Source organism: Taurulus bubalis (genome assembly GCF_910589615.1).
Source record: "Taurulus bubalis genome assembly, chromosome: 7".
NCBI lineage: Eukaryota > Metazoa > Chordata > Actinopteri > Perciformes > Cottidae > Taurulus > Taurulus bubalis.
Genome location: NC_136595.1, coordinates 2,050,001 through 2,077,219, shown reverse-complemented (window position 1 = coordinate 2,077,219; position 27,219 = coordinate 2,050,001). Strand labels below are relative to the sequence as shown.

The window sequence follows — 27,219 nt, the reverse complement described above, 5'->3', positions numbered from 1 at the left end:
AAAGTGGAGCCTCTCGCGGTGCGTTCAACCACAAAGCCTCTGGGTGTCAAGGCCCGGCCATGCGTTGTGAGAGCACCCAGTGGTCACTCAAAATATGCTGCTGTGGAAATATGTGTTTGGGCCCATTGTGTGGCCGCGTTGCACAGCGTCAGCAGCTTCCCTGCTCGGGGGCTCTGTGGGGCTAAAGCCTCCATTATAGGTCTTTGTGCTGGGTCGGCGCTTACATTCACAGAGTTAACGGCACGCAGCCCGAGGGCGGATCGGCTGTCTGTGGGTGTTTACTATACACATTTCCTACAAGGCGTACATTAGGCTACTGTGTGTGTGTGTGTGTGTGTGTGTGTGTGTGTGTGTGTGTGTGTGTGTGTGTGTGTGTGTGTGTGTGTTATCAGCTGTAAGCAGGTTGAATCGTTGAATAAAGATAGAGTTAATGGTTGCCTTGCTATCAGAGCAAGGCAAGGCAAGGCAAGTTTATTTGGATGGCACATTTCAACAAGGCGATTCATAAATGTGACCACCCACTGTTAGTTACTGAACATCATCATCAGATCAGCTTTTGAGATTACAGAAATGAAATTTAACCTATTTTACATCTTCTCAGTTTTGTTTGCATAGAGCATTCAATGTCCATGTTATAGGCTTTTATATGTGTCCGTGTCCAGGCGTTTTAGAGATTTGTTTATCTCCCTGAAGTAGTTCCGGTCCAGCTGAAGACAGAACCCATTATTGCCCTCCTCACACATCCAGACAGGCTTTTACAGGCAGCTAGTACACTGTTTCCTCCCCAAAATGACTTTCTGCCTGTCCCTTTCCCACTGTCCTTCTTTGTGTTTGTGTGGACAGAAAAGTGGCCTTTAGTGAGGAGTTTAGGTGGGCCAGCAAGTAGCAGAACTCTCAGAAACTATACTAATACTATTATTTACAATCACAACATATTATTTCCAAAGAAAACAGCACTCAAAAGGCAGTGAAAAGCCAGTGAAACCCTCTTCCCTGCTCTCTGCTGCTCTGCCCTGCTCTCTTCCACCCCTCCCCCACAGACAAGCTCGCCGCCGTTTGTCTATACCACTACCGTAATGGACCGCATGGCACTGGACAGCTACGCTTCTTAGCGTTCAGAATCCGTTGGAATTACGTCGATGGCGTAAATATTCGAGGAGTTACTGTAATCTTAGTTGTGCATCCTGTTTGCATATTACCTCCTGTAACAGAGAGTTGCGCTCTTTTTTTTTTTTTTTTACGTGCGATAAGTGACTGACAGGCTTGTCCGTCCAGGGCGGGCCCAGCCGAGTCCGAGGGCGGGGAGGCCCCCCAAGGCCCGCCCACAGCGCCGGGTCTGTCAGTCCAATGTCCTTCTCAACTGTGATGAAAAAAGCTTTGAACAAAGTTTCTGTAATAACGTGCGTTTGATTCACGTGCCTTTGTCTTTATTGTTTTAAGTTTGATCTTTGACAGAGTACCCTGTCCACTGAAAAATAATAGAGATTTTAAATAGAATAGAATAAAAACAGCATCTAGTGAAACACATGTAAGTCCCTATACAAATGCCATTGTAATATCATAAGATATTATATCATTAAACAGGAATGATGCGGGGACTGTAGTTTTTATTTACTGCTGTATTTGACTGTGCTCTTTAACTGTTGTAATGTTTTGGCCCCTCTTATTGTCAGTCTGGTTTTAACACGTGTTTCCATGACTCCCGTACAGCACTTTGTGACCTTTTTCTGTGAAAAGTGCGATATAAACAAACTTACTTCCTTACTAAACTTATTAATATATTGATGATATTGACACCCTTTCGTTTCCACACGACGCAGCTGTGCCTCAAACACCACGTGGTGACGCGTGCACATGCAGGTGGTGTTATGGTGAGCGCGCGCTGCCGCGGTAACCAGGTCACGTGCTCCCTGGTTTACGCGACACGTCGCCAGGCGCCCCGGTGTTTCTGCTTGTCTCCGGTGAGTAACTCGTCCCTGGGAGACGGGGGCGTCTTGTCCCGGTTGTCCCGGTCCCGGTTGCTGCTTGTAAAGGGTTCACCTGCCGGAGCTGAGCGCGCAGGCTGCACGTGAGCTACCTGAGTACCTGACGCATGAGCGCAGTGAGCCAGCCGGGGACCATCTGCATGCTTTGATTCACTTGCAGACACATGCAGCAGTATTTGCATGGAAAGGTCCACAAGTTACATTATTGTGGCACATTAGTAAAGCTTTGAATTGGAATACCAGAAAGTGGCGTTCATAATCTTTCCAAAACGTTTCAATGTTCTGCTTAACTTCCGTTTTGACAATATTTTTTTTAAATGTATACATTACATTTGACAGCCACATGTATGGATGGATACATACATCATTATATATACATATGTGTGTGTGTGTGTGTGTGTGTGTGTGTGTGTGTGTGTGTGTGTGTGTGTGTGTGTGTGTGCACGCGTGTGTATCTCAAATGGTTGATACATTATTTAAACTATTATTCGATAATCGAAATGCACATTCACTTTGTCAACCGACTCATTATTGTAGGTGCTATCCAAAAATCTTAAATGTGATACTTAAGGAGCTCTGCTGATACCCTGCAAAAAAAAATTGTCTGATGGAGCAATCTGATTTACTTGAAAGTGATTGCAATTTTCTTTATTCTGTTATTTATAAAACCACAGATGGAGTCACAAAATGAAGTTATTTACAGAAAAAGTTTGAGAACCTCTACTTTAAGTGTTTGTGTCTGTGTCGTCGCTGCCGCCTGAAGCTGTAAACCTAGGGGAAACAATGAATGTAGCTGGACCTAATGCAGCTAGACCTACTGTAGCTGGACCTCTACTGTAGCTAGACCTACTGTAGCTAGACCTCTACTGTAGCTAGACCTACTGCAGCTAGACCTACTGTAGCTGGACCTATACTGTAGCTAGACCTATACTGTAGCTGGACCTCTACTGTAGCTAGACCTATACTGTAGCTGGACCTATACTGTAGCTGGACCTATACTGTAGCTAGACCTATACTGTAGCTAGACCTACTGTAGCTAGACCTATACTGTAGCTGGACCTATACTGTAGTTGGACCTATACTGTAGCTGGACCTATACTGTAGCTAGACCTATACTGTAGCTGGACCTATACTGTAGCTGGACCTATACTGTAGCTAGACTACACTGTAGCTAGACCTATACTGTAGCTAGACCTATACTGTAGCTAGACCTACTGTAGCTAGACCTATACTGTAGCTAGACCTACTGTAGCTAGACCTATACTGTAGCTAGACCTACTGTAGCTAGACCTACTGTAGCTAGACCTATACTGTAGCTAGACTACACTGTAGCTGGACCTACTGTAGCTGGACCTATACTGTAGCTGGACCTATACTGTAGCTAGACCTATACTGTAGCTAGACCTATACTGTAGCTAGACCTATACTGTAGCTGGACCTATACTGTAGCTAGACCTATACTGTAGCTAGACTACACTGTAGCTAGACCTACTGTAGCTGGACCTATACTGTAGCTGGACCTATACTGTAGTTGGACCTATACTGTAGCTGGACCTATACTGTAGCTGGACCTATACTGTAGCTAGACCTATACTGTAGCTAGACCTATACTGTAGCTAGACCTCTACTGTAGCTGGACCTACACTGTAGCTAGACCTACTGTAGCTAGACCTACTGTAGCTGGACCTATACTGTAGCTGGACCTATACTGTAGCTAGACCTATACTGTAGCTATACTACACTGTAGCTAGACCTACTGTAGCTAGACCTACTGTAGCTAGACCTACTGTAGCTAGACCTATACTGTAGCTAGACTACACTGTAGCTAGACCTACTGTAGCTGGACCTATACTGTAGCTAGACCTATACTGTAGCTGGACCTATACTGTAGTTGGACCTATACTGTAGCTAGACCTATACTGTAGCTAGACCTCTACTGTAGCTGGACCTCTACTGTAGCTGGACCTACACTGTAGCTAGACCTACTGTAGCTAGACCTACTGTAGCTGGACCTATACTGTAGCTGGACCTATACTGTAGCTAGACTACACTGTAGCTAGACCTACTGTAGCTAGACCTACTGTAGCTGGACCTACTGTAGCTAGACCTATACTGTAGCTGGACCTATACTGTAGCTAGACCTATACTGTAGCTAGACCTACACTGTAGCTAGACCTACTGTAGCTGGACCTATACTGTAGCTAGACTACACTGTAGCTAGACCTACTGTAGCTGGACCTACACTGTAGCTAGACCTACTGTAGCTGGACCTACTGTAGCTAGACCTATACTGTAGCTAGACCTATACTGTAGCTAGACCTACTGTAGCTGGACCTACACTGTAGCTAGACCTACTGTAGCTAGACCTACTGTAGCTGGACCTACACTGTAGCTAGACCTACTGTAGCTAGACCTACTGTAGCTGGACCTATACTGTAGCTAGACCTACTGTAGCTGGACCTATACTGTAGCTAGACCTATACTGTAGCTAGACTACACTGTAGCTGGACCTACTGTAGCTAGACCTATACTGTAGCTATACTACACTGTAGCTAGACCTACTGTAGCTAGACCTACTGTAGCTAGACCTATACTGTAGCTATACTACACTGTAGCTAGACCTACTGTAGCTAGACCTATACTGTAGCTAGACCTACTGTAGCTGGACCTACACTGTAGCTAGACCTACTGTAGCTAGACCTACTGTAGCTGGACCTATACTGTAGCTAGACCTATACTGTAGCTAGACTACACTGTAGCTAGACCTACTGTAGCTAGACCTATACTGTAGCTATACTACACTGTAGCTAGACCTACTGTAGCTAGACCTACTGTAGCTAGACCTATACTGTAGCTATACTACACTGTAGCTAGACCTACTGTAGCTAGACCTACTGTAGCTATACTACACTGTAGCTAGACCTACTGTAGCTAGACCTATACTGTAGCTAGACCTATACTGTAGCTAGACCTACTGTAGCTATACTACACTGTAGCTAGACCTACTGTAGCTAGACCTATACTGTAGCTATACTACACTGTAGCTAGACCTATACTGTAGCTAGACCTACTGTAGCTGGACCTACTGTAGCTACACGTGTGTGTGTGTGTGTGTGTGTGTGTGTGTGTGTGTGTGTGTGTGTGTGTGTGTCAAACTGAAGAACTAAAATCAGTTGTCTTTATTCCATGTTTCAGCATGACAGATAGAAACCAAAAGTGTGTGTGCATTTTTTTTTTTTGTGAAACAATGAATTTCTTATCAAAATAGTTGGTGATACATTTGATCAATTCTAGCTTTAAAGTGTCGCCCAAGCATGTAAACCTCCTCTTTATCTGATCTGATCTTGTCTCTCTCTTGTTCAGGTGCTGTGTGTTCCAATGACGCTCTGATGCGACAGTAACCAAGACGAGGAGAGCGGGGAAGTAACCAGGAGTTCTTAGGACAGAAGTACGTAGGAGCATCTTGACTAGTTTGAGCTGCATGAGGGACACCCAGCTGTACCCGGAGCTTCCTGTGGCCTGATCACTATGAGGGAGCGGAGCTTTGGGAGATCAGTAACAGAACAAGTACGACTGCTGATGAGCCTGACGAAGGCCTACTGGACTTGACAACATCAAAAGGAAGAGAAGCCAGTAGGAGGACAATAGAACACATATGAGGCAAGACAATATAATAAGGAAGAAGGTTAGATAGGAGAAGTGAAGTCACGCATGCATACACTAGAAGAGACGGGCAAGACGGAAGATACGTGCTGTTTGGAGTCCGGCAGAAATAAGCAGTCGTCGCCATGTTCATGAACTTCCGTCGTATCCGCAAGTGCCAGTTCATGCGGCTGCTGACCACGTGTCTGGTGCTGTGTATGGTGACGGTCTACTGGGAGGAGCTGGACCACCAAGTGGTCAGCCACGTGAGAGCCTACACGTACCGCTACCTGGTCAACCGCTACAACTTCCTCAACTCCTCCTACAGCCTCAGCTCCAGCCGTCACAACAGGAAGGAGGGTTATCATGACGCGGACGCCGGGTTGGGGAACTACCCGTACCTCATCAACCACCCGGGCAAATGCGGAGGTGCCGGCGGAGACGGGAGAAGCCGGGATGATGTCCTCCTGCTGCTGTTTGTGAAATCCTCGCCAGAGAACTTTGAGCGCCGCCAGGACATCCGGGTCACGTGGGGCAATGAGAGCTTCGCTTGGTCGGAGCTGGGGGCGAGCGTGAGGCTGCTGTTCGCCCTCGGCGTGCACCCGGACGCCGGGGGGAGGTCCAGGGTGCAGAGCGCGCTGCTGCAGGAGGACCAGGACTACGGCGACCTGATCCAGCAGAACTTTTTGGACACCTTCCACAACCTGACTTCCAAACTGGTCCTGCAGTTCCACTGGGGCCACGAGTACTGCCGCCAGGCCCGCTTCCTCATGAGCGCGGACGATGACATCTTCGTCCACATGCCAAATTTGGTGAAGTACCTGCGGCAGCTCCTGAGTAGCCAATCGGTGGCCAAAGACCTGTGGGTGGGACATGTTCACCGAGGGTCCCCTCCAGTTCGCCGTAAAGAGAGCAAATACCACGTCCCCCACAATCTGTACCCCTGGCCCTCCTACCCAGACTACACTGCCGGAGCGGGGTACGTGGTTTCAGGGAATGTGGCCGACAAGATCTACCAAGCAACTCTGTTGCTGAACTCCTCCATGTACATCGACGACGTCTTCATGGGGATTTGTGCCGAGGCCATGGGGGTCTCTCCCCAGGAGCATGTGTACTTTTCAGGGGAGGGCAAGACTCTGTACCACCCTTGCATCTATGTTCGCATGATCACATCACACGGCCACGCCACGGACGTGCGCTCGCTCTGGCAGGCGGCAACGGACCCTTCGGTGTCCGGCAACTCCGTAGGATTTATAAATAATATTTACTGCACGGCAGTGAGAGTGGCGATGCTGTGTCGGCCATATTACCAGAACACCTACTCCTGTATGGCCGCTTTCACATGAAGCGTCTTCAGGTGCAGTTCTGCTGGATGCTGAATGTACCACAATAACAAAGGTTCCTGAAACGAGCAGCCAGCCATGTTGTCCACCGTATGCTGGCTATTCTAGGTATTTGCTCTCTTGTAAATAAAGATGAAAGTGGTTCCGGCAAGCGAACCAATGCACTCTTTTCACTTTGTTTAAGCTCTAGAGAAAAGACCGGTAGAACCTGTCCCGCCTCTGTTTACATGAGGGCTTTTGGCGTGTGCACACATTCAGAGATCCACGCTGTTGTTCAACTTCTGCAAGGCTTTAGCCCCGTCTAGAGAGACCACCTCTAAACTAGCTGTTAAATATGAGGACGTCTGTCTCTGAGGCCGTGGACGAAGATTAATGTTCTGCATTCATGTCAAGTGTCTGAATCTGAATGCACTTCTGAACGTTTGAAGAGAACTATAATCCAAGTACAGTAACCATTTTATTTTGTGGGTGTCATTAGAGTGGCAGCAACTAGCAGATTAATCAATTACTTATCTGAAAGTGAATTGCAAACATATTGATAATTGATGATTTTGTTTTAGTCGCGTTTCAAACAAAGATGGCAAAATGTTTTAGTGATGTGGTACTTTGCTGATATTCATCCGTTTACATTTGAAGTGAATATAATTTTTTTATGTTTTGCAAAACAAGACTTTTGAAGATGTTTCAATGGACTTTCTTTTTCATACTCTGACATTTCACTGACCGAAAGATTAAACGATAATGAAAACAATTGTTTTCCCTGTTGTCTGTTTTCCATGTCTTTTGTGTGTTCAGATTTGGGTCGCGGCTTGTCCTTCAGGGTGATGGTGGGTCTGGAGCCAGACCAGTTGAACCACTGCTGTATGAGGAACAGATGTAGCCTGTAAATGTTCTGCATCCTGTGTTGTTAGCATTGTCTTGTGGGCGATCTAAGTAGCTTAGCATGTCTATTCTTGGACCGTTGAACTCTGCACTCGGTAGCTCTGCTGAGACTGACTCACTCCGATCGGGCTGACGAGGCGCCTCAGACGTTCCCTACTGAACCACCAGGCAGTAGCAAGACAGCTGCATCCGGCCAGACTGAGCTAAATGATGCCAGATGAGAGACTTGCCCCACGGTACAGAAGGAGCGCATGAGAGAAGTGTGGCTAATTAGCCGTATTTACTTGTGAGCTGTTGCACTGTACCTCTTTGCAGTTTGTCCCTTTAGATTTAAAGTTAAATAGTTAAAGTTTAGAGCTGTGGTTCCTAAGCTGGGTGTAAAAGATATTTATCCTCCACAGAAGCTGGGACAACGGGCCTCAACAGACTTTGCTTTGTTTCAAGGTTGACGAGCAACTGCTTTGGAGTAAATGATGTCAAGCTGTTGAACATGATTTACGATGCAGCACAAACATGTAGACGAGGACGAGTGAATTAAACAATAACTCACTATCTTTGCCCTGTTTCCCTAACATGAGGGTCCTCTATCTGAAACCAGATTTCTGATTTACTACGCCAAACTCCATTATAGTATAAGTATGCCTTACTATCCTAGGAGAGAACCTTGACCTTTAGAAGGAAGTCTTTTACTGCTGGGGAGCACACGTGGGTCCACAGACGGAAACATACGCACAACATGGGAGGAAGGCATGTATTCAACAAGTGATGTCATGTACTATATTATTGGTGAGTGCTTTTATTTGGTTTGATCGACCAAACCTCGATGGGTTTTCACATGTGAACCGGAAACTAGTTCTAATACCATAACCTTAACAAAATAGGTCATTTGTCAGTGTCCCAAACAACCCATGTGACCAAAACCTCAGCATGTGCATGCCAGGAAGACAGTCTTTAGTAAAAGAAGGAACAGAAGGAAGTCTATGTGAGGAAATGAAACCAAACGGGCACAAATCAACCAACTTGGACACTCAGCTTTTCTTTCAGAAAACACTGTTTGTAATGCTGTTTTTTTCAAATTCGTTTTGAGTGTAAATGTTATTGTATTCTAAATGCAAAGTCTCATGTAGAAGTCAAGTTGCCTCCTCTGTGAGTGTTATGTCAGTGTTTCTGTGTGAGGATCCACAGAGCCGTGTGAAGTCACTCATCCTCTTCCTCCCCCCGGTCTGTGTGCACACATGGCTGTACAGTGCATGCAATATGATGATGCCGTGTGTTGCTTCCTCGGCTCCTTCTGGCTCTGGGCCTCGGCCCACGCTCCTGGATGGGGTTTGCTTGTGTGTCTCCATGACTAAGTCTGTTTGGCATTCAGTGTCAAATTCAAACATTTGCTTCAACAATGGTTTCTGTAATTAAAGCCCAATTCTGTCATTCATTGCCCACATGAAGCAGCTGACATGGACTTTACCCTGAAGGGTCCAGAAGAAACACTTCAAATAAACACGACTTTCACAGGTTCAGGATTCGGGAGTAGATTTTAGTTTTTGTGTTTTCACTCACAGGCAAATTAGAAAACTAACATTATTCCAAGAAGAATATTGGTATATCTCAATAAATGCCAGTTGGTGTGTGTGTCTGCCTCCACACAACACAGGGTCAAATGAAGCATCCACACACAGTCCGACATCACAACCGTCACCCGGGTGAGTAAACTCCTGAAACCGTAGTCGACTGAGACCAACGCGACTAATCGACCATGAGGGGACGGCCCACTTCCAACCATGCATTACATTACAATTCATTTAGATGACGCTTTTATCCAAAGTGACTTACAATAAGTGCATTCAACCATGAGTACACACTCAGAACAACAAGAATCAAGAACGCACACTTTCTTCAATAAAGTTAAACCACAAAGTGCTATCAGTAAGAGCTAACATGCTACTAAGGTGCTACTTTCCTTACTCAAGGTGTACTCGAAAAAGTCGTGTTTTTAGTTTGATGTAGAGACTTTCTGCATGCACACAGCTGTGGTACATAACTGCAGTTCTCTGGAACCAATATGACTGCATTACTGACGTCAACAATCATAAGCAGGTTGTCTGTTCAGTGTCGTGATGTCACAGCGAAGCAGAGGCCTGCATGAGGCGCTGTCCTTACCTGCGTCTGTTGGACAGACTCTCCTCCGTCTCATTGGTCACGATCACATGGGTGGAGCCTCCTTGGCTTTCCTCGTGCATCACCTCAATCTGTGACGCACAAACACACACAGGTATACGCTGAGTTATTGGACTTCTGGGACTTTGTATAATATGTCTAAAATGCAAACGTGGAACATCAGTGGACTAAATGTTTTCTTCTTAAGCCTCGTCCCAATACAGCTGATAGATGGTGCATTCAGGGCCTGTCAGTAAATAGGTTGTCTCCACCAGGTGTTTGCAGTCATTGGTAAATATTAAACTGGCCCAACAATAAAGACACTGCAGGGTACATAGATCACAAGCTGCTTTTAAGGTGCAGTCAGAACCTGGATAGTACAATGATTTACTGATGTATTTGTATTAGATAGAGATGAGTTACAGCATGTAAATATATTAACTTAGACCTGAAACACAGACTGAAAACTCTGTTTAATGAAAAGTAAATATTCACCAGCCACATGGACTGATTATCTTCTTCAGCCAAAGACTGCTGCAACATGATTGGTCAATGCAACTCGGACTACGCTGCCCAAACCAACAGGTTGTCCTGTTGCATCCAGTTCTACATGTTGAATCTGTTCTTAGAGATTACCTACGTACACACATATGGTGCAAGAGGAAACGCTACTTACTTAACACCTTGTAAGAAAATGTGTATTTAGAGTATATAGAGGATCAATAATCAATCTATTAACCTGATTACATTTACACCTGGTATTAATACATTTAACACCTGGTGTTAATACATTTAACACCTGGAATTAATACATTTAACACCTGGTGTTAATACATTTACACCTGGTATTAATACATTTAACACCTGGTATTAATACATTTAACACCTGGAATTAATACATTTACACCTGGAATTAATACATTTAACACCTGGAATTAATACATTTAACACCTGGTGTTAATACATTTACACCTGGTATTAATACATTTAACACCTGGTATTAATACATTTAACACCTGGTATTAATACATTTAACACCTGGTATTAATACATTTACACCTGGTACCTGAATGCATTGTGGGTGCATTTACAGCGTACTGCACATGGTCAAGCCCTGTCCCATTGAAATAGCGTGGTTTGAATGAAATGGTGAATATAAGTTGTAAAGGGGGTCGTAGAGGAGCATCTCCAACGTTAGAATGTGTCTTGAAGCACAATCTGAGGTTGAGCAGACAGTTTGTCTCCAGAGCTTCTTCCACACTGTTTGGATGCATTGCCTCACAAAATAATTGCTTCAATTTAAATTGCTCAGTTGATGTTTCCAGCCTTTTCATGAGCATCATTGGTCGTTGTAAAGGAAGGGAACAGTCATGAAGTAATCTCCTGCATTAATATCACTTGATTAAAAAACGGCCTTCTACAACACTTTTTACATTTTCTCTCTGCATGTTCACGGAGCTGGCTAATTAGAAGAAGGAAACTGCTCGGTAGGCTTTGGATTTTGGAACCGTGTGCCCTCATCAATTATGGAGGAGTTTATGGTTTATAACACACCAACACTATCGCTGCACAGCACAAAGTAACCTCAGGGGCTCACGTCCAAGTGATGCACACTGGGAACCAATTAATGAGAGCAGAGCAACATGGCGGCGGCATGCTGACGAGGGAGCGCCTCCCGCAGCCACAGGGACCTTTTTTAAGATGATCGCCCTGCTAACACATACACTGAGGCCCAATCCCTAAACCCTCAAATCCTGAACCCTCAGGGACTCAGGGACGTCACCTCTAAGTGGCTGAGTGTGAGAGGCTTGAGGGCTTGATGGTGTGAATATGAATGGGACAGCACTTTGCTGCAACATATCACATGACTACATAAAAAATATATATATATATATATATAAAAAAAACACTTTATTTCATACTTTTTATTCATTGATTTGAACGTCTTCCTCACGAGATGAGAAGTCATTTTAAATTATCTATTTACTTGTTTTTGTCAATATTAAATGTTTAATGAATGTAAACAAATATTAAATATCATTTCTGCTTGCATTCTTCTGATTTCATGTGTTTTTTTGTTCCATCTTTAATCCGTAATGTTGTAGTGTAAATGCATTTTATCGGGCTGAACGCCCACGTGTCTCTTTGTTTACCTTCATGCTTCCATTGGGAACTGCCTGTTTCACGTCACATTGCTATGAATTGTGGGTAATTCCCTTAGGGAAAGTCGGCATTAATGCTGATTTAGGGAAAGGGATCACAAAGAGCTCAACATGTCTGCCAGAGACTCAAGCGCTCTACGATGTGACAGTGGGACAGAACCAAACCCTCACGGACTTCAGGGAGCCTCAAAGTCCGGGAGTCCTTCAGGGTGGAGACTGGGCCTGAGCCTCAGGTTCTGAATGTGACCTCTGACCCTCTGACCTTGTCTGACCAGGGCCCTGTTTCTCGTACCTGGCTTACTGAGTTAGCGGCTAATTGTCAGGATAAGATGACGTAGGTCAGGCTTTCTCGGTTTCTCGAAGCAAGCTTAGATTAATCACCATAGCAACACATCCAAAAATGTAAACCTGCTCCCGGGCAGGCTTACTGAAATTCACTGGATAAGCTGGACACACCCACAAAAACGGCAGCTCCCTTCCTCATTGATGAAGGAGCGATATTAGTTATATTAGTTTTATAGGGAGAGAGTTCTTTCAGATCTCCAGGATCCATCCTTTACATCATCATGACTTCCTGTACGCGGCGATATAGATTCTGCCGGCAAAAAAATAATTTATTTAGAGAGCTTCTCGAGCCGCGGACATTGATCACCACAGGCGCAGCTGATCGCCGTCTCAGACACAGACTGTCAGCTGCTGCATGCCGCGCTGTTCTTAACCTTATAAGCCCCGTTAAGGCATTTTTCAGGATTTAGCTCGAAATAGCATACCCAAACTAAAAAGGGTGTATCTCTGCAACCACAAGGGCTAGTTGAATAATGTTGGTGTTATAATAAAGGCAACCCTTGTGAGCTTTTGGTCAGATGTGTAAATATTAGTATATATGTTGCTGGCTAAGAGTAAATAAAGATTGAAACACAGAAAAAATAGAAGTTCCAGGTCCGCCTATAGAAAAAAGCACTTTCAGGATGATTATCTCCTTGAAATGATTCACTAAGCCCTGATGCTCTCCAAATCATAGCACAATATGTGAACAGTCTCTCTGCACTGTTTTCACTTGAAAAAGTGAAGCAGAACAAAGTCAGAGAGGTAAAGTACAGAGAGAATTCAGGCGAGGTTTCTAAAATTTGCATTTCGGCACATTTGCGCATATTTTCGCGCATCTGTGACATTTGAATTTTTTCATGTAGCAAACCTTATATTTCACTTGTATATGACTTATGATGTTCAATAAACTTGTATTAGTGGGGATTTACTGAGGGAAATGCATTTTTTCTTATATTTGCTATTTTCTCAATTTTTTTTAAAAATTAGCTGACTCAGCGATTTATGTTGCTGTGTTCTTTGGTTCATATCTCAGTGATGCTTTGCAGCAGAGGGATTTGGTGAATAGATTTGGAATCTGTGTGGAATTGTCTTGCTTTTTGCTATTTGTCTTTTTCTGATAGCACCAAGCTACGGGCTGCTAGTTCCGGAAACATGCAGAGTGGGCTGACTCGTGACAAAATTATAACTTTTATTTTAATAATTATTTTAGTTGGTGTTTGAGTTGTGTTGAAATGGCTGACTAATTATTGTAGCCCAGGTTCTCTTGTTTATTTTGATGTGTAGCCTCAATATAATTGTTCATGATTATTGTAATGTTTTACACAGTTTAATTAAAATTTTAAAAAAGGACCTATATAGGTCCATTCGGAGTTTATTTAGCTCTTAAGAAACTTATGGATGTGTTGAAAGCATCATAATTATATGACAGTGTTATTAGTACACCATACATATCATTATTGTAGAACATGATTAAGGTGATCGTGATGAGAATACAGAGAATCACACACAATTTATTTTCACTGCTTCAATTGATTGAATTTCTGATTATTAATAATAGATATATACTGATCCGCCGATACACATATTCAAACTCCTAGTTAAATGGTAATCTACACATACATGTATATACATATAGTACATGATTCATGCGCGCATACAGTACATATATCCTCATAAGTATATATTTATTCGTAAATATAATCTGATTGATTTGGGTGATGAAGCACTTCAAAATAGCCGATACATTTTCTCAGCACTGAAGCATTTAACTTGTCTGATATATTTGTGACGCTTATGTCTCTCAGAGGGGGCGGAGTTAAAGTTGCGTTCACGGCAACAATGTTGCAAAAACGTTGGAATATTCGCAACGCGTTTGCTGTGAATGATTAAGGTATTGACTTCCTCATATGCCTTCATGATCATCTCCTGCTTCTCAGCAGAGGAATAAAAAGAGGTTCCTCTGAGTTTATTGTCCATTGTACTGTTAGAACATGGTGGTGTCAGTGCTCCATTATTATCCTTCTGAAGAGGAGCGGCGCATTTATCCAGATGACTGACGTCTTCTAGAATTAACGAGACGTTTCAGCGCGGATCAGCCGTGAAGAAACCCAGATAGCCTGATGTCAATCATCTCGCTAATTTAAACTGGAGATTAGGACATTTGCTTGACTTTGTTTAGCCAGGTACGAGAAACAGGGCCTAGGTGGGAGACTGCTAAAGCATTGTATGAAACAATCTGCTTCCGCATGGTGTGGTGTTAGTTTGCTCCTTATCTTTGCTTTGTTTAAGTAAACAGACAGACCTTTGAGACAGAAGCAGCCCGACAGCTGAAACTGTCAATAACTCAATAAATCAATAACTCACTCACTAAGACATGTTCATCCTTCAGATATACCAGCTTTTACAGAACAGAAACCAAGAACAAACAGAATTTTACAAATCATTAGGGTTACTTGTTGAAGGGACTTGCAGAGAGGAGGGTACCTTGATGCCTCCTTTGGGCTTGCGTATGATCCTCTTCTTGCTGGGATCCACTTCGGCTGGCTGCCTGCTGCTGTTGGAGATATCTGACGCTCTGCGAGCCAGAGCTGCAAAGAAGTGAGAGGACAGAGCACAAGTCATTCACATGTTTTCTTTCTCCAGAGCTTGGGTCACCTTACATGCATGCAGTCGTCAGATGAGTTCAGATTATGGCAATGAAAAGACTGACAACTATTTCAGTTTGCAGCTCGAGGGTCATGGACTGCAACACGTGAGCTCATCATAGCAACATCCAACTCACGCTGCTGGCTCCCTGTAGTTCTGGGCGGGTTCTTCACCGCGGGCCGTTTCGGAGAGGACTCGGGCCGGGGGGCCACCGGCTGGACGGGCCTCGTCTGTTTAGCCGACAGCCTCTTCAGACTGACGTGGCGCTTCTGAAACATCTCCTGGACGTCCTCCAGGCGCTTCAGGGCCTTCAGGACATTGGCCTGCAGACAGAATGCATCACCACCAATCCTGCTTCATCATCCATTTTGCACCAGGGTCTCCAGTCATACTGCAAGCTGTGCACCGTACCTTGATATCCTCGGACAGGACCACCTCATACTGGTTGTGGAGGTTCCTCAGTTCAGTCAGCTGGTTCTTTTCTGCAGACTCCAGGAAGCGCTCAATGTCCGTCAGTGCGGACTCCGCCCCTTCCTGTGACTGACACTTATCCACCGCCTGGGAGGCCAGCAGGTAGATGCCAGACTCACACCACTGGTTCACCTGTACACAGCAGAATGCAGACAGGGTACGGTTTCAATGGAGCCAACATCAACCCTCCCCAAGGGCAGACATGTTACAAACAAGCCAATCCAGATTATTATTAAACCACTTCACCTGGCGGTCAAACTGAAAGTCAGTGCACCCGAAATAATGGTAACAATCCTGCGTTGTACAGGAAAATTGTTTTCGCACAACTACATTAAATGCAGTGGTGGGCCATCAGGGCCTGTTAAGCCTTCACTGCTGGCCTAAAACAGAATACAAACGTTATAGCTATTTTATAATTTAATTGTTTTTCACAAATACACTACAGGTATTACCATTTTTTTTGTCTTCCTCTGTTGCTCTGCTTGCAGTCTTCAGCTGCAGCACTTTAGCTGGTTTGAAGGAGAAGCTTCCCTCCAATCAGATTCTTTCTCTCCTGTGTCTCTATGTCAGCAAAGCAGTTTAAGCCTTTGCAGATTAAAGTACACTGAGAGTGGACGTTGTGGTTGATTGTCATGGACTTCAACAAATCAGATCTTTAGTTTGACAAGCTGGGCGGATTCTTTAACAGCTGATAGAGTGATTTGAATGTGCAGGTAGGAAATGCACGGCCCGCCACTGACTAAATGTGTTAGTCAACTTTATGACAGTGAATGCGCAAAGTGTGAGATGGAACCCAACGGCTGTTAAGATGACGAGGTAGCAGAAAGCCTCGTGTGGCAGACCGACTTTAGAACCAAGACTGAGAGATCATCAGACAACAGAGAAGAGAATCCAGAAACTGTTGTTCTACATGCTTCCACTACATTTCTTCTTTCTCACTTCACTTCCTGCCTTGTGGTTCTTTTGATTGTTGGCCCGGTCTGATGAGTTCCCTGTGTCCCTCATTGACTTCCCCATCAGTCACTCACTGGTTATACCGGCCCATTGACTTTCATTGCTCTTCGTCTGTTTGTTGTCGTTGCTGAATGAGGTTTTGTTCTCCTGTAATTGCCTTGGAATCTGGTATCATCTCTTTTAATTGGTTTCTATGCCTTGTTTCTTCAGTGTCTGAAACCTCATTAGTGAACGAAGAGAGGCTGTGAAGCTTTGTGGAGCTGATGGGTGCGACTCCTTTCACTCCTTTATCATTTGATCTACTACTAATATTGATTATGATCCAGTTATAGAGCTATTCAAACACAACTGATCCTTTCACAAGACAGTGTCAGGCCTATGAGTGGATTGTTCATTCATTGGGTGAATAGGGTGACTGCGGCTCAGTGGTTAGCATGCCCGTATTTCGAGCCCCGGCTCCGCTAGTCCATGTCGATGTGTCCTTGAGCAAGACACTGAACCCCGAATTGCTCCCCGTTGTAGTCCAGGCAATCTAGCCAATTTAACCATCCAAACTGCAACAGAATTGATTTGGGCACTGAGGTCCCTTATAAGATGTCCTGAATAACATACTAAAAGTCCTAAGAAATTACTGTTGCGGAAATAGGTTAAATATGCAAAGATCCAAGATGGCCGCCATAAATATATAATGTCTCATATCTCCACTATCAGAAGAGACATTGATTGAATGAATGATTAAAAATGCTATTATACATTTTTTGGACATAAGGAATCATTTCAATTAGGTTACGATTTGATTGGATGCAATAATCATGGGAAAAAATCTTATATTTGCACTGATATACGACATATTTCATTGAATGAAATTGTATACTAATATAATCAAGGCAGGTAAGTATTTTCAAGTTTATTCACTACATCGTACTTTAGTAACACACTCATCAACATAAATTCTACACATAAAGAGTATAACAGAAAGGTGACACAACATGATATTGTCAATACAGTGATTGATCATTGTAGTTAATACACCGTTGGACTGGGTCCAACTCAACCGTCGTCATCATATGCATTTGACAAGTCTGGTAACTGAGAGTTGGTACAGCTTACACCACGGCATTCTCTGCACACATGTGTGCAAGGCAAGCCATATTTTCGGCATGTGCACCTCCGGTGGTACAGTCCTTTTTACAGCTTCAACGGATGACATCCAGGAGTTCTGATGGAGCGGCTGGTTGGTCGGTCTTATTGGCAGATATCTCCCGTCAACAACGTTTCATCCAAAATCCTCTGGTCTCATATTGATGCAGGTATGTTTCCATTCCATAACCTGATAGTACACACAACGGCTGTGACACTTAGAGCCAGAGGTTGGTGGTAGACTTTGGGATTCCACGTCGGCGGTTTGGCCTGATTGTAGAACAAAGGGTCATTCTCAATTTTCTTGACTGCCACGTCCTTCCCTAAACCAAACAGGCAAGAGGTAGTATCACAGCCTGAAATTGCGTGGACAAAGAGCAGATGATCAAAAAGTTTAGGACCGAGCAACTCCCTGGATTGTTTTATGCACCAGACTCTCTTCTTTTGGGGTGGATTGTTTAGGCTCTGGTGCCATGAACAACTCGTATGCGTCCATTTTGACATGTAGGAGCATCAGCAAGTCTGGGTCACCCCCCGATCATTACAGTGTCTTTTGATTGGGCAGAAGCAACTGCTGTTTGAACAATCAACACGTCGGCGTCGTGCGTTGCCTGGTCTATGCTACAGCCAGCTCTCTCCAGCTTGTCGCTCAGATAATGGATGAATCGCTGTTTGTTTGCCTTGTTCAGGAAATCCTCTTTCTTTGATTGAATCATCATGTCACCATTGAAGTGTACTGTCACACCAGCACAAGCCCCTGTTCGTCAGCAGCCTCATACTTATGTGTGACGTACACAACGTACATTTGACACACACTGTCAAATGTAGATCCTCTTGGCGATGAAGTAGAGCATCACCATCTAGCACATACTGGACATTTGCACTGGGTTCTTGTTGCTCTCCCTTCATAGACTTCCAGAGCACATCGGCCAGTGTTGCCTTATTTGCCTGCAGGGCGAGTGCAGCTGATTCAAACAGTGCAGGTGGATGAATGCAGAGCTCATACTTGAATAAGGATGAAACATCTTCTGAACGCTGTTCTACAGTTACCAACCTCTGAAATATCAACTGTGGATCCACCGTTACAGATCCAAGTGTCGTGGCCTGGTCAGCTTTCCTGAAGACCTAATCTTCTACAGATATCCCGACCATGGAGTCTAGAATATCTTCCCAAATTTCTCTTGATCAGTCAACATTGACTCCTTTTTGGGCCGCCATGCCATTGGCGATGTTGAACAGTGATGGATTCTCAACGAATGGATCCCTCTGTGCGAGGTAGCTGATAAGATGCAGGGTGTCATCGGCATTGGCAGAGTTCATTCGTGGCCAGATCTCTGCTGCCATAGAACAGGCTCTGGTATATTTTGGTTCATTCTATCAGTGTTTCTTTGACATTATTTCGGTGTAAGAATGCGATGCATTGCATTAGATGTGCATTTTGTGAAGTTCCTCTGATTTGCATCAGTGCTGCAGTCAAAGGATCTTTTGTGTTAATGCAGGCTGGAGTTGTACACACGAATGGTTTTCCTGTTTTGCATTGCAGGCTTACCTGCTGCAAGTTGTTTGCAACCGGATATTAAACATAGGGAAAACAAATGGTATTACTGGAACAACCAGTTGTAGATCAATGAATGGCTTGTTTGAATGTGACCACAGGAGGACAGTGCATGACCCACCTGTTTCTCACGGGTAAACACACTCCAGCTGCTGGAGACGGAGAGACACACACACACACACACTCTCACCATCCACGTTCTATTATGGTCTGCAATGTCACTGCTTTCACTAACCTTGTTTTAGGCCTTGTTATATTTTTTTTCTGGTCGGTTATTCTTTCACATAAACTTAAAGGTCAAATAATTTTTTTTTTTTCAGGCTTCTCACTTTTACAACAACTTCTCTGCTTTCTACTGGTGACAAACCCTCATGCAAATGTGTCATCTTATATAGAGAAACGTGGGCGTGACAGTATGCTGATTGTGAAGAGCAGGCATGCACCTTTCATTTTAGAATGATTCACAAACATAAGCACGATGGTGACAACTAAATTGGCCGATGAACACGTCATGAATTAGAAGGTCATTTTGTGCGCGCACTTATTTCATGTACAGATGAACATGCACATTTCTACGTACATATTAGTGTTCCACTGTCCTCAAGTTGCCAAATAAATCAATGAATGTCACTTTAATTTAAGTTTTTTCTTACTGTTTACTGTTATTTATATGACTTGATTGTTTTACTATGTGTCTCTCTTGTTGCAAGGCTGCTGTAATCCTGCAATTTCCCCAGTGCGGGATTAATAAAGGATTATCTTATCTTATCTTTAAAGACGTGTTAAGAGCCCACGCCAACAGCATGGCGGTGGTAAAGGCCGGTCAGTCCTTTTGGTCCAGACAATTGCCATGAAATGTCCCTAATTTGTTATGACGTCCCTTAGAGCAAATGAATACATGTCAAGGGCTTTTATGCAAAATATGGAGCACATTACGACATTGAAACCAATGGCGTGTTGCCCAGAAATGTGTGTTTCTGGGCAACACGCCTATCGGCTATCACATCCTCACCTTATCGATGCCCATGTGGATCTGCAGGGATTTGGACAAGACGTCCGTCTTCTTCTTGGACTCGTTGCTGAAGTCGTCACAGACCCTCCGCAGCTCCACGCATTTGGGCCGGATGGAGTCCACGGCGTAGTGGCTGCTCTGGATCAGCTGGTCCCCGTGCAGCGCGTGCAGCTGGGCCTTCTCCAGCGTGGGCTGGAAGCACAACCAGGAAGCACAACCAGGAAGCACCACGCCATTAACGATTCACACGCAGATATGCTCATATTGTCGGTGCTGTTTTTTACCAAGATTTACAAAACACTAATTCAGGATAGAGCCTTTATGAAGCAGATGTTATGGACTTGAAGAATTTTCCTGATGAAGCAAGCAGGACGCTTGAGGCATAAGAAGCAGCTTTATTAGCAAGTGATTTATAAATCATTAATACACGATTTAATTCCTAAGGATAAAGTCATTACAACTTATACAGCCGTTATAAAAGGTGAAGTAGTGAATTGATTTGGTTTTGACTGCTTGAAATGACCTGAAGTTGTGTGTGTGTGTGTGTGTGTGTGTGTGTGTGTGTGTGTGTGTGTGTGTGTGTGTGTGTGTGTGTGTGTGTGTGTGTGTGTGTGTGTGTGTAGAGTGAGAAAGAGAGAAAGAGAAAGCGATAAAGAGAGAGAGAGAGAGAGAGAGAGAGAGAGAGAGAGAGAGAGAGAGAGAGAGAGAGACTAACCAGAGCCTTCTCCTCCAGTGTTTTCAGGTCGTTCAGCAGGTGTTCCACTCTGGCCACACAATCCCCGATATCTGATTGGCCGGTTAGAATGTCCATCAAACTGTCCAGAGACACTTTGACCTGGAGAAGCACAGAGAGGACAGAAGACAACTCAATCACAACGTAATAGTATTCTCTTTTCCTCGTATCCAGACTCAGCTTCAGATGATCATTATCCAAAGTTAGAAATGTAAAATTAAACGATTATTAGAGATGAAATAGATGTATGAACAACTTTAAACTGACTCAGACGGGCAGTTTTCTTACCGCTTATGCATCACAAGGGACACTTTTGGCTTTTACATTTTTATCATTTTTTGGTGTCGATGCATGTGGCATTCATTTTGGCAGCAGTTTGAAGTTTTTATTTTTTCAAATTTTTAATTTTTGAAGAACAAATATGTTGCCAAAATACAGACACTTAGACCCGCCACAGCTAACATGTTGCACTGAAACTCATTACAATTTTTTTTTAATAACACTGCCCTCAGGCTTTCAATCTAGAGCTCGGGATTTGAGTTTTACTAAGTTTTACTATCATGTTAAAAACAGGCATATACAGGCTTAACATTCTGAAATGAGTGGTAGTTATAATGTTGGTATAAAAAGCAGAAAATAATATAAATTTAACATTTTTGGCAGTTTTTTTGACAGCCATTGTTGTCCTCTCCGGACATCAGAGCTACTTTTAAAAGTGAGGCACGAGGGTTTAGCATGTTATTCAAAGCTGACTTTCCAGCTTGCGTCGTCTGAAGCTGTGTGAAGAGGCGCCTGCAGGCCAGAGGCAGGCAGCAGATGCTCAGACATACCTCTCTGAAGTCCTGCTCAAAGTGGCGGAGCTGCAGGCACTGCTCCAGTTTCAGATGGTGTTTACACCAGAACTGTTCAAAGGCGTTCTCCGTCTCATCCAGCTGGGCTAGCAGCCTGCAACACACAGCAGGAACGTCGTTACAGACACAGAGAGGTATGCAGGACCGCATCGCCGTGTTCACCACTGAGATGCATGGATAAGGAAGGAAAGCGTTGGCACCTCTCCACCGTGGTTTGGTTCTCCGTCTCGTCCGGGTTGAGTCTGTGGTTCTCCGACTTGGCCGCCTGCTCCTTGATGCAGCCCAGCAACGTGGTGCCCTGCTTCAGGGCCAGCTTCAGTTCATCCTGGTTTGGAGACAAAGAAGCATGGGAAAGAACATCATTACCATCTAATGAACAGCACAGAGAGTGTGTGTGTGTGTGTGTGTGTGTGTGTGTGTGTGTGTGTGTGTGTGTGTGTGTGTGTGTGTGTGTGTGTGTGTGTGTGTGTGTGTGTGTGTGTGTGTGTGTGTGTGTAGGTCCCCATGACGTCAATCCTCACATGTTGTGGTAAAGTCTTGGTTTGCTTAGGGGTAAGATGAGGTTTAGGTTGGGTTAGACTGGTTCTGGTTCTGGTGTGTGTGTGAAGTCCCAGTTACAGTTATTACTGGAACACGGGACAAACTGCACATACCACGATTAGAAAGGGAAAGTTAACGCTGTGAAATGAAACAAAACTTAATGTTTAGGCAACAAAACCTCTCAGTTACGCCTAGAAGAAGATTGTTGTTGAAACAAGTATGTTCGTTAGGGAACTGACATTAGTTCAAAAGTCAATTGTGACTATTGCTTTCACATGGGACAGAACCACAGTCTCCTGGGTGAAGGTCGTGGGTTTGTTGTGTGTATCCACCAACCCAGACCTCAACATGCAGGCTCTGTCACCTGGATACTACGTCACCTGACTGCCTCCTCTGGTCAGTCATCATCACTAAAGGCACCAGATGTTGTTCTGTTATTACTGCCGGTGGTCAACCATGTGCTATATATATATATATATATATATATATATATATATATATATATATATATATATATATCCATCACAAAATAATTAAGGTTGACAAAAACATCATGTAGAGATTGGGAAGATATTGTTTGACAATAACTACTGATATATATATACATACATATATATATATATATATATATATATATATATATGTATTTTTATATATATATGTATATATATACATGTATATATATGTATATATATGATTATAACAGCCTTCTGAACCTCCTAGTAGGAGTACCAGGCCCCTTCTCCCTCCTCTCTGTGAGGCTGATAACAGCTGATGGGTACAAATGAGTCCGTGTCGTGTCTCTGAGGGTGTGTGTCGCTGCATTAGAGCTCCTAGCTCACCTTCAGGTTGCTGTGCTTGTCGCTGTGTGCCGTCAGCAGGTCTTTGGTGCACTGGACGTCGTTGGGCAGCTCCGTCTCCGCCAGGTCAGTGCCGAACTTCTGTAACATCTGGGCCGTGCTTTTCACTGTCATGGCAAAGTTCTCTATGGCCTGTAGAGAGAAAAGGACCCAGGTGTGAGGCTGCAGAGGCCGAGGATGCCACTGTCCTTGTGGAAAGCTGCCCGTCCCTGTTGGTGGACTCACGGTTCGGTGGTGTATCCACTGGCTGTGGCAGTACTCCAGGCTTCCGCCCAGCTCCCGGGTCAGCTGGCCCTTATCCACGTAGCCGTGCAGGTCCGACAGCGAGTTCAGCATCACAATCTGCACACGCAGTCAAACATGACCAAGAAAACAGTTCTAGAACGTCTTTAAAACACAATAACCTCAGTGAGGTCAGCAAGATGATCTCAGCTCCCACAACTAATTAAAAACAGAGCCTGAGACACAGACTATTCTGGAATATGGAATATGGAATTTGAAAGACGCTCAGGCATGGCCAGTTTGACAGTTTAGCTAGTGAGTTGCATTATGGGACATGTAGGATGCTGCCTTTTTGGAGTCTCATAGGGACTAAGGGTCAATACAGTTTGACCGTTCTTTTTAAATCTGTCTCTTGTGCGTCCATCATCTTTACCAAAGTGGATTATTAATCACTACCTGTTATTATTAATACATATAATTAACATTTGAATGGCACTAAACTTGCAGATCTACATCCTGGACTCCATGATGATGGTGACACTTGATTTATTACAACCTGTATATTAACAGGATCAAAGTATTTGTGGAAGTAACTGATGAAAGGACTCAACCTTCACACCAGTGAACCTTGTTGAGCTCATAATAGGAGGAAGATGTGATGTCACAAGCTGTACAGCTGTGGATGTTATCTGAACTTTAACTTTGCTGCACCACTGTACTGAACTTGAGTTCTCCGTGCAGCTTGGGTTTCCTCATCAGAACGTTTTAATGAGGATGCCTCATCCAGCTGAGGCAACATGGATACACATATTGTATTTCCTGCATCATTTATTGATCATGCAATCACAAAAATGGAATAACAGTTCCTGATGGTTGCAGCTAGATGGTCGGTACTGAACATGCTTACCGGTACCTTCATTTTAAAGTCATCTTTGTGCAGCTTCATCCCCATGTCTGCGATGGCCCTCTGGAAGAACCTGGAGGGCCGCAGCACCAGCACCAGCTGCAGGTTCCCTGGAAACGCCCCCTAGGAACACGGCCACAATGCATCTCTGAGGCATCCCGTCATGCATGCATGTGTGTGTGGCGGTGTGACATGCAACAACTGTCCAAAGAGTCAGTAACCACGGCGACCGAGACGGACGCGTGTGATTGCATATGCTCAACCTTCCTCTTGTGTTTTAGGTTTTAAATGCATTAAAGAAACACATAAATATGTTTGTAGCGTCAAGGCTTTTTGACTTTGTCAGGAATCTCTATTTCAACAAAATACATAATGATGACCTCTATGTTGTTAGGGTCGGTTTGACCCAGTTATAAAAATAAGATTTGCTTGATTGGTTGTTGTTTGTTTGACCTCACAAATCTATATGTTGTGTTATGACTTGTTCTGCTTTTCATTTTGTGTTATTTATTAAAGTTCTATTGCTGAAAAAAGCCTTTTTCTTGAAGTAAATATATTTGGGTTGAAATTGACCCGTAGCGCTGTATATGTTACTATAGTTAATAATATTAAAATGAAAAAATAAAGAAAACTAATTTATTTAAGAGATGTGATCTAATACCCCTGAGTAATAGTCAGGTAACACAACAACCTTTTATTTATTCATACGATTCTCTTGAGGTTCATTTTAACATTTCTTTAATTGAAATCAAGGTATCCTGACAAAGAAAAGGCCCAGAGGCCCACACCAAAAATATTAAAACATACAACAATATTTTCATGGATAAGGAAGCCTAACAAGGTCACCAAGAGATGAGGAACACATTGGAGGATAGATTATTGTTTTTAGTGTATTTTACAGCTGATTTAAGACACGGGTCAAAAGCGACCCGTTTACACAAGAGATGCTAACAGAAAGCTAACACAAGAGATGCTAACAGAACGCTAACACAAGAGGAAGGTTAAAGGGTGCTGCTATCAAACCATCAAAAGGACCAAATTATTACCGCACCTTATTCTGGACCAGCAGCACAGACACATGTATGTGAGTCACATACATGTGTCTGTGACTCACATACATGTGTCTGTGACTCACATACATGTGTCTGTGACTCACATACATGTGTCTGTGACTCACATACATGTGTCTGTGACTCACAGGTCATAAAAAGCCGACATCCAAACAAACGTATGAATAATACCTGTGATGTCATGAGCTCATGAACGGAGAGTCATTGAACTAACCGTGGCCTCGCCGCTCAAGACAAACTATTTAAAAGCCCAGAAGCACGTCATGGTTTTATGAGGCATCCTCAGGATGACATGGTTGTCACATAACTGGAGGCGTAAAGAAACGCTGCTACAGACAATCATGGTTATTTTATGCTTTAGTGAATTATCTATGCTATGAAATATTTAAAAGTGTTACGTCTGTACTTCAGACCTTTGACAGCATGAAGTAATCTGAGATGAGACAGACGTCTTTGATTGAACCTCATGAACAACTCATGGATTTGTAACCTGAGGGTCAGAAGGACTGACTCCTTAGACTCTGGGACACATGTGAAGCATGTGCACAGAAATTAATATCTATTATAAATATACAACCATTTAGTGTAGCTTTAAAAGAATGACAATTACATAATGAACAATTACTCTGCTAGTCCACTATAACCAGTCCACTCAGCCTCTTTCTCCCACTATAACCAGTCTCAGTCTGTTTCTCCCACTATAACCAGTCTCAGTCTGTCTGTTTCTCCCACTATAACCAGTCTCAGTCTGTTTCTCCCACTATAACCAGTCCACCAGTCTGTCTCTATATCTCTACATCGGGGCGACCGCGGCTCAGTGGTAGAACAGAGTCGTCCTTCAATCAGAGGATCGTTGGTTCGATCCCCGGCTCTGCTAGTCCCTGTCCTCCCATCAGTGTGAATGTTAGTTAGTCCTGATGGACAGGTGGTTCCTTCATGGTAGCTCCTCCCATCAGTGCATGAATGTTAGTCCTGATTGACAGGTGGTTCCTTCATGGTAGCTCCTCCCATCAGTGTATGAATGGGTGAATCTATTTACCATATATATGTTATCGCTTTATTCATTATATTAACGTACATATTTATATATAACTTACAGCGATCCGGGAGAGAGAGGCCTTCACGGCGCTCCATTTGTCCTTCCTCCGGTCGATGATGATGATGAAGCCGATGCTGGCAGCGTCCAGGCTGCAGGCAGGAGGGAGGAAGAGCTGAGCGCTGCTTCATGTGCAGAAAATGCTCTAAACTGATGAGCTCTGCACACGCAGCTCACTGAAGAGCAAAAACATCTCTACACCAATATGTGCTATTTTCATGAAACTTTAAATCAGTTTTGTGTTTTAATGTTGAGTTTGTGCAAAGAACCCAACAGAATCACAGAGGACAGATTAATTATGATGTTAGGTAACGTACGTACAAACTGTTTCTTAGCTCCAACATACATGTCGGTCGTCACACAAGTTAAATAAGTCAACGTAGACTTTTCACATGAGACACAAACATAGATCTCCTGAGTGAAAGTTCTGTGTTTGTTTGACTAGTAACGCTCATAATACCAGGTCCATCGGCTGAACAGTGGAAGCCATGCAGCCTAACATGAGCGGTTCATGTAATGTTAATGAACACAATGTTATTGGGGTCCAGTGAGAGTCTGATTATGTGCGGATAACCCCCATGGAAACCAGTGTGAGCGAGTACCTGGGTATGCTGGTCAGGTAAGTGACCACGTTGAGGAAGTCATCCTCCGGCACTTCACTGAAACCTGA

General features: G+C 43.8%; 2 protein-coding genes across 2 annotated transcripts in view; one reads left to right on the top strand and one right to left on the bottom strand.

Annotated features, from left to right (window-relative positions):
- The window catches only part of mcf2l2 (MCF.2 cell line derived transforming sequence-like 2), a 129,175-nt gene that overhangs the window by 69,029 nt on the left and 32,927 nt on the right, over positions 1-27,219 (bottom strand). Inside the window, exons 3-15 of the mRNA XM_079221414.1 lie at positions 27,152-27,219; positions 26,551-26,641; positions 24,387-24,506; positions 23,483-23,599; positions 23,240-23,389; positions 22,058-22,182; positions 21,837-21,951; positions 20,989-21,108; positions 20,274-20,465; positions 15,553-15,744; positions 15,278-15,464; positions 14,980-15,083; positions 10,010-10,098 (exon numbers count right to left, since the gene is read on the bottom strand). The exon at positions 27,152-27,219 is cut by the window's right edge and continues 47 nt beyond it. Of these exons, the coding sequence (XP_079077540.1) occupies positions 10,010-10,098; positions 14,980-15,083; positions 15,278-15,464; positions 15,553-15,744; positions 20,274-20,465; positions 20,989-21,108; positions 21,837-21,951; positions 22,058-22,182; positions 23,240-23,389; positions 23,483-23,599; positions 24,387-24,506; positions 26,551-26,641; positions 27,152-27,219 (1,670 nt within the window). The remainder of the gene's footprint in view (positions 1-10,009; positions 10,099-14,979; positions 15,084-15,277; positions 15,465-15,552; positions 15,745-20,273; positions 20,466-20,988; positions 21,109-21,836; positions 21,952-22,057; positions 22,183-23,239; positions 23,390-23,482; positions 23,600-24,386; positions 24,507-26,550; positions 26,642-27,151) is intronic.
- b3gnt5a (UDP-GlcNAc:betaGal beta-1,3-N-acetylglucosaminyltransferase 5a) lies at positions 5,681-7,721 on the top strand. Its single transcript, XM_079221416.1, has one exon. The coding sequence runs from the start codon at positions 5,774-5,776 to the stop codon at positions 6,971-6,973; it is 1,200 nt and encodes a 399-aa protein (XP_079077542.1). The 5' UTR covers positions 5,681-5,773; the 3' UTR covers positions 6,974-7,721.